This window comes from Sylvia atricapilla, chromosome 1, assembly GCF_009819655.1.
Source record: "Sylvia atricapilla isolate bSylAtr1 chromosome 1, bSylAtr1.pri, whole genome shotgun sequence".
NCBI classification, from domain to species: Eukaryota; Metazoa; Chordata; class Aves; order Passeriformes; family Sylviidae; genus Sylvia; species Sylvia atricapilla.
Genome location: NC_089140.1, coordinates 49,009,911 through 49,022,272, shown reverse-complemented (window position 1 = coordinate 49,022,272; position 12,362 = coordinate 49,009,911). Strand labels below are relative to the sequence as shown.

Below are 12,362 nucleotides of genomic sequence, written 5' to 3'. Positions count from 1 at the left end.
ATAAAGCTATTGCTCTCTAAAGAGGACTTTGTGATATAATTATCTTCAATAGCTGAGAAATAGACCTGATTATCTGGGAAGATGAGTTTCAGTCCCTCTTTCCGTTTGAACTGTGTATTTGCCCATGCTGACTATTGATTTCATTATGGGATTTAAGGAAAATGACTTTTGTGTATTTCAAAGAGACTTGTGTGTATTGAGGATGGCTAGGAGCCTCTCTGTCTCTCTCTTTGGACTCAGGAGTGTTGTGCTGTTTTCCACCACCTAACAGTGAGACCAGTTAATTTAATGACTTTGATTTTAGGGAAATTTATCAGGTTTTGTTGGGGAATGAGAGAAGATTTGGTGTATGTGTTTGAAATGCATGAGGCGGTGTTGAAGGCTATTCTAAAGCAAACAACTCATTCCAGGAGTGCTGATTTGTACACCTGATTAGCTTGTTAAAAGTTTGGGTGTTACTCAGTTCCTACTAAAGTTGTGTGATTGACATTTATTAGCCAGATCACTCTGCCTTGTATCTTTTCATGCTGATCCTGGAAGACTTCAAATGATCATTGTGACAGATAAAAGAGCATTTTTTTTCCAAGCCTTTTCTTAAGTATTAAAACAAAGACTCCCTACAGGCCATCTATATTTATTTTTCTGGGTAAAGCTTCTAGCTTTGCAGGAATATAATAGGCTGAAGGGAACATCATTATTACTTGGCTGAAGATGATGACATTGACATGAGGTTGTCTGACAGGGGATTAAAGTGGAAAAAAATTGTGGCAATCTGTTAAAAACAAGAGGATCTCTTTGAAAAAAAGGGATCAGGTGTAAACCACAAAAAGTTGACTTCCTTCTGGGATTTTTCTTTGGTTGTTAAACTGTTCTTGAGAATCCTTGCTATTATTTGTAAATATTGAGTTTCACATGCAGATTGGGATGAAAACCAGTGTCGTTCCAAGATAGATGTTTCACCTGGGAGGCTGCTCTATGTCATCTAGTTACCTCTTTTCAGAGGCAGCTGATTTTTTGTATAGGATTTGAAATCTAGTTCTAGTGTTTCAGTCTGCCCTGTTTTCATCAAATTTGGCTGCCACTGATGGTTGATTTCTGGCCTGTTTAAGCTGGGTCAGGGGCCTCTGCACTGTTGTTTGTGTGCAGACGCTCATGATTTTTTAACTCATGGGAAAAAATAGTGTCTGCTGACAGTCTCTGGTAAAGTGCCATCAGTAAATGAGTCTAAATGACCTTTTATTTTCAAAGGTCTGTGGCACGTAGGAGCAGAAAATGTATGCAATCACACTATCTGTTTTTTAGTGATGATGAAGAGGAGACAATGTGAGGAGGAGGAGGTAGGAAATGAAAAAGACATCAAACACTTCAATTAAAATTTTGCACTGTTTTTGTAAGGTTTAGTCTTCAGTCTTGTAGCAGCCAATGAACTTGTAGGATTCTGTGCATTTCACAATCTTAAGGTTGGGTTGTTTTCATACTAAAGCATTTTGATATCAGAACTGGTATGGATTATTATCCTGCTACGCTAATACACTGCAGCAAAATTGGCTTTGAAGTGCATTTGTGTATTTCTTTGGGAAACGTGGGAAAACACTGAAAAGGAGCACACAGGCTAATGATGTAAAGACTAGGACTAGAACTAGACCTAAAGACTGGGAGGTAGACAACTGAGTAGTAGTTAGTTTGATCTAAAACTGCAGGATTTATTTTACTTTTTGGTGTTTAGTGTGGTGTTGGGATGTTTTGTTGGTTTCATTGTTGGGGTTTTTTTGTTTGTTGTTTTTTTAAACAATACATTTTATATCATGAATGTTTTCTTTGAAGCCACCAAAGAGTTGAAACTTCTGTTTTCATTGTGAAACCTGAGATTTTCTTTGTTTTTCTTAATGGTAGAAACCAAAATAGTTAAGTAAATGTCAAATAACATGAAGCTTATGATTTAAGACATGAGAATCTGGCAAAATTGAGGGTTATGTCTGCTGGCAATCTTAAGATAATTCTAGAGTCCATTTCCAGTGCCTTCCAGGAGTCTGACGAGTGAGTTAGTAGTAGTGAGTCAAACCTCTCTGGATACATATGGATGAGGTTTATGTTGCCTAGTGGAAATCCCAACTGACAACTCTGCTTCCAGCTCATGGAGACATACCTGCAAACCACTCATGAGAATGGAGAATCATGATGGGATGAGAAGGATCCTGGCTTATAGATATGGCCCAGTATCAGCAAGTTTTCAGCATCTGTTCAGGCTTTGAAATAACTCTGACCTCTATGCTTGGCTGATTTGTTTGGAGCAAAGCCCTTGGATTTCACTCTGTCAGAGTTCTGTCCTGCCTGCTGCTGCCTGCTTGTGGTTAAGAGTATGCTCTTTGGCCTTAAAGTCTGCTCATCTTCTCTCTGAGAGAGAGAGGACGTGTGTCGTACTGGGAGCTTAATGATCTAGAAATGCCTGCTTCACCATGCATACCTATGAGGCCATCAAAACACCTCATATGTAATACAGAAGGGGCTTGCTCAGCTGTAGTGGCCTCTGGGGGTTTTGTGTGATGTTTCTCTTGAATTTCATTTGATGGTTAGCTCTCTGGTACTCATTGCATAGGGCTTTCTAGCATCTTTGCTTGCTTTTCTGTTCTGATTTTTTGACAGTTCTGGGTATAGTTTTTAAACTCGTGCATTAAATTAATTGTATTCCTTCCCACATACTTTTCTTGGAATTTGCGTGGTATGTGTTGTATGAATGTATGTGACCATCCACGCCTTCTTCCATCCCTTTCTCTTCAAGCTCTGACTGTAGTTGTTCAAGCTCAATAGTACCTTCAGCTTCTAAAATGAAAATCCTGTTAAAAGGAAAAGAATTTGAGAAAAAAACCTCAGCATTCCCATCCCACAGTGTGTTCTGAGCAGCTGGCACTTACGAATTCTGTGCAGATTATATTTCCATTAAAGTGGATCTGCAAGTGACTTGGTGGGTCCCTGTATTTTCTGTTGTGTTGCTGTGTGCAATACTCAAGTTGCTTTAAGGAATTAGGGGCTGAAATTTTGCCGCAAGCTCCTGTAGACTGCTCGGATCCCAACACCCTATGAAATTTTCCTCACTTGCATATCAAGAAGATGGTTTTTGCCTAGCAACGAGCTTTGTGGTTTCTACCTGAGGATCAGAAACAGAAGTGCATTTGTTCAGGCTTCTGCGTCACTTCGGTACCGAAGGTTTTGACAGTCAAATCATCCCTGACATTTCTGTGGATGCGCAAGAAATGGAATAATCCTGTATGTTTTTCCATAGCAGTGCTGTCATTGCAGCACTGACAATAGTAAAAGTACATTCATCACTGAATAACGAGATATCCTGGAAACGTATGAAAAACAGAGACATATTTCCAACAAAAAATGTCTTGCTTTCAATGGCTATTTTCTGGCTGTTTCCTTTTTGCTATTTATACTCTCCCTGAAATATTTTCTGGAAACCTGAGTCCCTCTCAAAACCCACCCAAACAACCAGAAGTGTATTTTACGTATTGTAGTATGTAAGTGATTAGTCATCACTTGTAAATTGCTTAATAAAGAAGGAGGAAATCTTTATTAAGGGAAAGTGAAGAGCTCGATTTGATTGCTATATGTCTCACTTCTTCTTGTCTTCTTTTTTGTTTCCCAGAAGATAATTATGAAGGATTTCTTTACAAAATCATCCTAACAGGCATGGTTGTTCTGGGTTTGAGGATGGTAGCTATATGTTGCAAGATTATTTTCCACTTGCTTGTGTTCTCTTGGGGAAATTTATGGATAGTTTTTTTCTGTTTAATTTAAGATTCTGTGGCCTTGTACATTGACGGTGAAAAATGATGTTGTCTTCAGAAATCTTAAGTGTAATGAGACAGGGAACTCATTTTATAATGAAATTTGCCTTGGGTAGAGCATGATAAGATGCTGTTGGGCATCTGTGCACAAGACCAAATCTTGGCAGATGTTTTCACTTGCTGCCCTTTGGTTGGTTGGTTGGTTTACTGTCTGGTTTTTGTTTTGCTCTGTTTATTTGTCTTATGGATAGTTAATTCACAACAAATGGTCACTCTGAAGATTTATAAAATAAATTTTGTGTGTGTTCTGATTTTGGTATGTATATCTGTGTTTCTGTTAGTTTTGGATGGTTTTGATTACACTGGTCTATTTCCTAGATGGCTGTTTTCCAGGTGAAACCTTCATGCACTGTACTTCCTTGGGATTTTTGGTTTGTGATTGATTTTGGTTGATTCCCCCCTCCTGATCCCTCCCCCCATCTCTCTTTTGGAACTGTGAGGTAAACAGGTAATGGAAGATTGTTACAAGGAAAGGATTTTGAGTCAGTGATTAATTTACTCTTTGCTCCCTGAGTATTGGCTCCATGAGATACTTTTCAATGTGCTTGAGTACTTGGGCATAGTTTTCCATGATGTTCTTCCACTCCCATTGTGAGCCTATGTTTGTAATGAGCTGGAATTTCTAAAAAAATCCTGCAAGAAATACCAAAAACCTAGTGGGAAACTTATTTTGTATTACTCTCTACAAATAATTAAATGGTTTGAGAAAAAGTAATAGTTGTGTTTATAAATTTACCGGATGGCAGTTTACAGAACTGCTTTGCTGGTCTCCTCTGTGTGCCAGAGCTCCCAGAGAGAGCAGGACTGGAATATTGTGAAAGCCTAAATTCCACTTCTGGTGCAGCAAATTCAACTCTTTTCACATGGCAAGTTCCAGTGTGCTGACACGTGCTGTAAGGCAGTTGCAGCCATGTACAATGTAAAACGCACTGCAGAAACTAGGAGTCTAATAGAATCAAAAAGACAGAATAGCATCTCCCGTTATTGTTGCTTGGCTTCCTCCCCCTTCCCCAGTGGAATGATATGTGCTTTCTGTTTGCTGGTTTTGTGTGTCAGCACTGACAGCTTTAACCATGACTCACGTGCAAGTCTTGAGAAGAGCTGCCTGTTGTACCAAGACAGTTCAGCACATGGCCGTGGCCTGCAAATCAGTCTGCCTCATCCTAAAATGCTCGTTTTCTGATAAATTAGCTATTCAGCTGGTAAACGCAATTCTGATGAACAGCAGAAATTGCATTGCTGAGGCAACTCTTTCTTTATGTTTATTTCTCAAACCATAACCTGGAAATCTCATTTTTCTTCCTTACAAAATGCTTCAGAATAATTTTTTAGTGGGTGTTGTTCAGGGAATAGGATTTCTTCCTTGTCCTCCTCTTCCCCCCCATTCCGGATCATTTCAACTTTTATTCAGTTTATTAAATGAACATCTCAATTCACTACCCTGATAAACCAGGTCACTTTCTAAAAGCACCCACCTAGCTATTAGCTATTTTTTCAATAGTGTTTGACTGTTGAAGTTTTAATTGGAGCAGAAGCCATAGTTAAAAAGCAGGCAAATCTTTTCTTCTCATACCCTCATTGATTTCTGTTGAAGCAAACAGATGAGCTTATATATAAATATGTATATATGCTTTTTTTTTTTAATGAAAAGTGCTGGAATTCGCTAAAAAAGGTTAAAATTGAAATGAGTAATCTTCAGTGCATAATGCAATTGTTAATTTTAGCTCCTTGCGTAGGAGCTGTTATGACTTGAACAGCCGGCTCTAGCCTTCATTAGAGAAGAAGCAGGCAGTTTTGAGACAGGTGGAGCTGGATCAAGCTGTGAAAGTGACTTGCTGGAAACTGGTCATTAGTGTTAGAAATCTGGTCCTGTCCATTGCCTCCCTCCCTTGTGCCGTGGCCCTTGCCGATGTTATTTATTTGTCGTCTTTTTCAGGTTGGCTATGGTGCGTCAAGCTCTCCGAAGGACCAGCATGGAGATTGGCACTCTGAACTGTTAATGGGGACATGGGACTCACATTGCCGTTGATCATTTGTGTGGACTTAACCAGCAAAGACCAACAGAAGACGCTAGAAAGACGGTTGGAATTATAGCAGTTTTTCAGGTAAATGGCTTCTTGGGCGCAGCTGATCCCAGTGTAATTGTTTTTGTGAGCACTGTGTAAGAATATAGATAAGCTGCAGGTTGATCTGCTCACAAGGAGCTTGTGCATGCATGTGCATTTCTTGATGGAAAGCCTTATCAAATTAAGGGCTATTTAACAGACCAGTTAAAGGTCTTGCCACTCATCATGTTCTGAATTTTCATCAAAGCGGTTCAAATTTCAGTTGTAACTGCAGAATAGCCAAAATCATTGGCCTTCTTGAGGAGAGCGGTGGGAGGAAGGAGAATCACCAATTAGCTAACAGTAAGGCAAGTCAAGTTCAGGTTAGTTTCATATACCATTCAGTTTATTTGTGAACCTTATAGCTTGATTTCTTGTGAAATTCACAGTCCTTCTCAAGCAGGAAGATTATATAGGAAATTTTATTTGCTTACAGTGTGAAAACAAAAGCAGAAAGTGGAAGAAGTGTTTATAACTTAGTATGCCTTAGATTTTTTTCACTTAAAACGTGGCTTAAAAAAAAAGGTAAGTTATACTGGTTCTTTTATTTATTTTATTATGAAACGTTTTATTTCAAACTGTAAAAAGAAAGATGGCAAAGTGTGATTTTGTTTCGTAGCTGTCGTTTCACTGTTGAAAAGTGGCAATGTGTTACAAGAGACCCTTCTTGAAATAACTTCATATTTCAAATACAAATTTTGTTTTTCTTGAAGATACTTCTTAAGCCAAATGGATGGGGAAAGAAAAGTTAAATTATTCATGAGTCTCCTTTGACAGTTGATCAGTGGGGGAGTCTTCAGGAGGGAGCTGGGGGCAGAGAAAGAGAGAGAAAAGAATAATAGGCTTTAACTGTGAGAAGCCTTTAAAGGTTCTGTACAACAAACCCATTGTAAGCTGAGAGTAAATGCAGTTCAGTTGAGATTTCTTCATTAGAAGTACCTGCCAAGGGCTTTCTGTACAATTTTCCGAGTACTGAAGAATGGTACAGGTTTGGGGACTTAAGATTTTAATAATGGTTAAATGGTTAATTTAGGTTTGATCCCTAAAATTTTTGACCCTGAGAGCTTTATTGCCAAATTTAAAGTTCATACTGATCTTGAATTATTACCTCTTTATATATATATATATATATATATATATATATATATATATATATATATATACACCCTCTTAAAAAAAGATATATATATATATTTATGGTGGTACTGAGCACCATGGCTTCTGCTGTGCATAAAACCTACAGCTGAATACTAAATCAGTGTTGTTGCTCATGCTTGGTTCTTATTTCTGTTTCTTTGACTATTATTTTGTGCTAATAGAAGAGAAAAAAAAATAAAGAAATAAAAAAAAAAGAAAATTAGAGGAGGGGAACATTGAGATGCTAGAGACCTAGAATGAGTCCTTTTTGCATGGTACCATTGAGCTTTGGGGTAGAGAGTCCTTCACTGTCCCTGCCTGAACCTTGGCAGTTCTGAGGCTGGGCTGGGGAGTGACAGCACCTTATCTTAAGTCTGCTCTCCACAAAGACTGTTCAGATCTGCATGCTGAACCTGACACAATTCTGCTGTTACCCAATATTGTTGATTCAGTACATCTCTTCAGCTGGGGCATACATAGTTTTCCACTCCTAAGCTGCACATTTTGGTTTGTTTATCAGAGGAACGGAAACTGGGAATTAAAAGAAAAAAATAAATTTCACCCCCAATGTTTTTTTTTTTTTTGTGTGTGTGTGTGTGTGTGTTTGTGTCGTGGTATCTTGACCTTTCAGGTCAACAAATCTTGTTATTTTAATTTCTGTCTGGAAGAATGTCTGAGCAAGGTAAATTGAACCAGGAGACAGCAGAGGAAGCTGCAAAAGAGCAGGAGACTGCCATCTCTGAAGCCAACCTGGACAACTGTGTTCTTAATAAATCTGAAAGCTCAGAAGTCGAGGAGGAGAAGCTCAGTGATTCCAAGACAGAGCTGCAGGTAAGGCACGAATAATGAATGGGCATGTTAAATATCAATGTGTTACCTTTGCTTTTCCATTTCTGTGAGTTCTTTCATTGCCTACACTTCCCCTATTTTTTCTTATGATTTTGAGACCTTTCTGTATTTTACTTTTTAAAATATTTATTTATTTAGGGTTCTTTTTATTTCGCTATAAAGTAAATACTGTTATTTGTTATACCTTTCAAGCTCTTTAGGCTGCTGCCCGTGTTATTACTTTTTCTGAGAAGTTAATTTCTAGACATCTGTTTTAAAGCTGGGTGAGATATTTGACTGTTTTCCCACTTTGGGGATTTAGAAAACTACCTTGATCTCATGAATTTACAGGTAATACTAATGAATAATTACTTAATGTGTGGTTTGGTTTGTAGGTGTTACTGCCAACAAAAAGTTGTTATACAAAGCCTAAGAAGGTAATTTGATAAGAAGACTTTATCGGATGAGGGGTTTTTAACCTTTTTGCTCAATCAAGTTAAAAAATAAAGGGGGAGACAGCAATTTAAGAGGAATTTGGAGAGGGGGAGCATTTACTTAAGTATACCTTTTCTTACATTTTTATTATATGCAAAATTACAGAACAGTGTGTAGTGTTTTTTCTTGTTTTTACCTCTTTGTAAAATGAATGAAAATGAGCAGAGATGATTCTTCCCTGCTTTCCAAACTGGGTTTGGGGAAGTTGCTTTTGCAGTCAGCAACTGATTTTAAAACACCAGTTAGAAGTTATTTTGTCTGTTTATTGGTAATGCTCTTATCATGCCCACTTTCCACTGAAGTGATAACTGCTTCTCTTTTTTTGCTGTACCCAGAAACGAGGCGCAAATCAGCAGAAAAAGAGATCCAAGGTAAGGGTCCATCTCTGTTTGGAGTTGCATGCCACAATAGGATGAAGAATTTCAATTAAAATGTCTGTCTACAATCAAAATTGCATTCTTTCATCACTTTTCTGGTTGAGTTTTTCTGTTGCATTGAAGGTTTTTTCTTGCCCCCTACCCCATAGTCCTTGTACACAAAGGCAGAGAACTGCCTCCAGATATAATGTGTCAGGCTTCCCTTTATCCTTGTGTTAGACAGCATGTGTGCTTCTGTGCACTGCTGGAAAGGGAAAACATTCACTCCTTTTGCTTTAGTAATTAATGTTTCTGTTGGAATTTTATTTTAAATGGAATAATATTGCCGTGTAGAAACAGAGATTTTCTAGCTCCCTAAGGGGGGAATGGGTGGGGGCAGGTGTGGGAAGGAGCTTCTAGAAACAAATAAAATCTTGAAAAACTTCTTTGAATTTTTCAAGTGAAGTCCTTAATACACTTACACTTTATTGTCCATGTTTCTTGGATATAATACTACTAGAAGAAGCGTAGGGCCTCCCAGAACAAACAAAAAAGACACCAAACCAAATGGTAAAAGGAACACTTGAGTTTGTGTTAAATTACTTTCAGTATTAGACTATCTGTTCTTTGCTGTTACAATTTTTAGTGGAAGCGAGTGAACTATAGCTGAAATGATAAAAGCAAAAAGAAACCTACCACCATTCCCTGTGTGGCAAATGTCTTGCTGCTTAGAATCCTTTTTTATCCATGTCCAAGGCAAATGCATTTTTTTGGACTTGGGCGGGTAATATTTACCTGGGAACAGCTGATGTGGGCAGCTTATGTGACTTGGGGTCAGTAGTAGTATTTTCTGTTTTGTTTTCTCTCTCTCTTATTCAGTCAGGAGCTAAGGGAAAACTCGTGCGGAGTCTTGCTGTGTGTGAAGAGTCATCCCCTCGCCCAGGAGCAGAAAATCTTCATGACAACCAGGTACACTTGCAATCATTGCTGTTAGCTGCATGGTTGACCTCCATCTTCAGTTGCATGATTGTGTTACTTACATGGGCATTTAACAATGTCTTTCTTGGGGGAAAAATTACATCCCACAATGAACATGTTTTTATGGAGTTACTGGTTTAGCGTGAACTTTAATTTGAAATACTAGTTTTATGCTATATCACAGGGTGTTGTTTGCTTTTTTTTCCAGACCCCCTGAAAATTTCAGCAAATGGAAAAGAATTCAAAAGAATTCAGATTTTAAAATTTTAAAAAATAGTAACAATCAAAAAGAATATTAATATGTTCTTTTCTCTAAGGCTATCTCTTTCGAGGCTACACCAAATACAGTTACGAATATGCTCTGATTTGTGGTTTCTCTAAGACTTCACTTCATATCAGTGTCCCCCTTCACATACAATTCAGAGGTCCTTCACTCTCTAAAGTACCTTGGTAGAGCCAAGGATGCCTCCTACTGAGTGGCATTCATTTTTTAAACTCTTGGTGTAAATTAAACTATATCAAAAAGCGTGTATTTGAGTTTATCTGTACTGGTAGTGTTGTATTCCCAGCATCTGGTAGAGTTCTGTCCTCTGCACTCTTCACCTCAGACAATGACACTGGTGGCAGTCTTTGTAGACTAACTTCCAAAAGTACTCCAAAAAACAAAAGTTAAGCCTCAATTACTCCTCTTTGCTTGCCTAGTGAAGTGTGAGGAAGGCTTAAAAAAACCCAGTTAACTAAAACCCAAAATATGACAAACACTGCCTATAATTTATGAGATGCTTATGTGCAACTGAAATCAGCCATTGAGAGAGCTTGAGTAAGTGGCTTCCTGTGAGCTTAGCACAAAAATAAAAAATGACATTTAAGTGTACTTTCTCACTGTTTCTATTGACTTGAAATGAAACAAATCTGTCTCTCCTGTTAACTGATAAGTAAGGAGAGGTTTTTCTATTTTTTTAATTTTATTGAAAGACCAAAAACCAAGTTGTTTAGCGGCAGGACATGTACATATTCTGCTGCTCTACAATGATGCTTATGCAGTAGATGGGCAAGTTATTTTATCAGTTGTTCTGTTGTAGGTAGACGCTTTCTGCTTGACTTGCGTTACTCAAAATGCGTGGCTTTTGTTCCAATTTTGTTTGTATTTTCTATTGTTTAATGGAAAATGAAAAGGAGAACAGTATAAAGAGATTGTATTAAGCATTGCTGGTAGTTTATAATGTACTGCACACGACCTGTACTAAACTACAGAGAGACTGGCAGGTGTTGAGGCAAAATCCCTATCCTTATCCCAGGCAGAGGAGGGGTTCCTGTTTCACACAGCCTTCGGTCTTACCTGACTGACCAGCCTCAGCAAAGACTTCTTTAACTATCTTAAATTATTTATGGGAGATGAAATGTCTCCCTTAACCCCAGCATATTTTCTAAGGAAACAATTGGCTTGGTGTAATTGATTTGATAGGAATTGCCCTTTTGCTCTTGCTGACCTTTTACTAATGAATGTGGCTCAACTTTTCTATGGAAAGCTGGACCTGCAGGCTCCTCCTTGGGCTGGCTGAAGGATACAGGAAGTTTTGTGCCAACCAAATTGTTTTGCTTTTACTTTAGAGGAGAAATAGCTTATTTTTGGTTTGGAATTTTTAAAATAATTTTTATTTTATCTTCATGGTTTATTAACCACAGGGAATTTATTATCAGAGAACGTACGGTACCTTGCCAGAACTACTGAGTATGGATTGTACTGCAGACTTGATGTTTGTACTTATATTTGAATACTTGCCTTCATTTTCCTGTATAAGGAAAAAACTTGTTTACCTGTATTACTTGATCTTGAGTGCTTATCCAATGGTTCACTATGTCCTTACTTAAAAGAAATGTTGCCTTTAATGTCATACTATGGACCAAGAAGTGTATTACTGCAATTTGAAAATCTATTTTGCTGTTCACTATACTTGTATCAATGTATTTATTAACATTGTATTTTATTATCGAAAAAAATAAATAAAAATCTAAGAAAATATACAGTAGCTTGCTTTCACGACTCTACAACCCTTTTGTGTGTTTTTTCTAGTGCAAATACATCAGTATTACGCTACATGTAAAACAGTATTTACTGTATCTTCATATATGTGCTTTTCTGTAAAGTCTGTCATTTTCATAAACGCATTTTTAAGAACCACTGTGAAGTTTAGGATTAATATCCTGGGAACAACGTGGCCAGTTACATTTTTCTCCTGTTGAAAAGCTAGCAGCACAATCACTCTGTCCTGGGCAGGGCAGGGAATCAAGTTATCCTTGGGGGTCATTTGGCAATGGTTTATCCAAAGTTTGTTGTTTGAATGAGAAATCAAACTGCCATTTGAAGTGAAAGAAAGCAGGCATTAGTTCTCTGAGCACAACTGAGCAATTCAGGAAACAATCCTCAATGTATCCTTACCTCAAATGACAAGGAATTCCCACTCTTTCCCTCTGTAGGCTCAGATTTTGGGTAAGATTGTCAGCCAGAACTAGCAGAAGTAGGGATTAAGGGTGGTAGGTCAGGTTAAATATTGGGTCCAGGTCTTTGTTTCTCTTTTACAGTGCTTTTCATCTCAAGTCTTTTGTGCCAC

At 37.9% G+C, this 12,362-nt stretch overlaps 1 protein-coding gene across 12 annotated transcripts in view; it reads left to right on the top strand.

The window, feature by feature from the left end:
• ARPP21 (cAMP regulated phosphoprotein 21) overlaps positions 1–12,362 on the top strand; it is a 141,949-nt gene that overhangs the window by 31,744 nt on the left and 97,843 nt on the right. For 8 of the 12 annotated variants that reach the window (XM_066322140.1, XM_066322186.1, XM_066322166.1 and 5 more), the window contains exons 2-6: positions 5,788–5,956; positions 7,725–7,924; positions 8,317–8,358; positions 8,752–8,787; positions 9,652–9,741. In XM_066322140.1, coding sequence (XP_066178237.1) covers positions 7,763–7,924; positions 8,317–8,358; positions 8,752–8,787; positions 9,652–9,741 — 330 coding nt within the window. In that variant the 5' untranslated portion in view covers positions 5,788–5,956; positions 7,725–7,762. Of the gene's footprint in view, positions 1–2,448; positions 2,534–5,624; positions 5,697–5,787; positions 5,957–7,724; positions 7,925–8,316; positions 8,359–8,751; positions 8,788–9,651; positions 9,742–12,362 lie in introns of those variants that run through there. The other 4 variants (XM_066322133.1, XM_066322117.1, XM_066322158.1 and 1 more) reach the window with 4 other exon arrangements.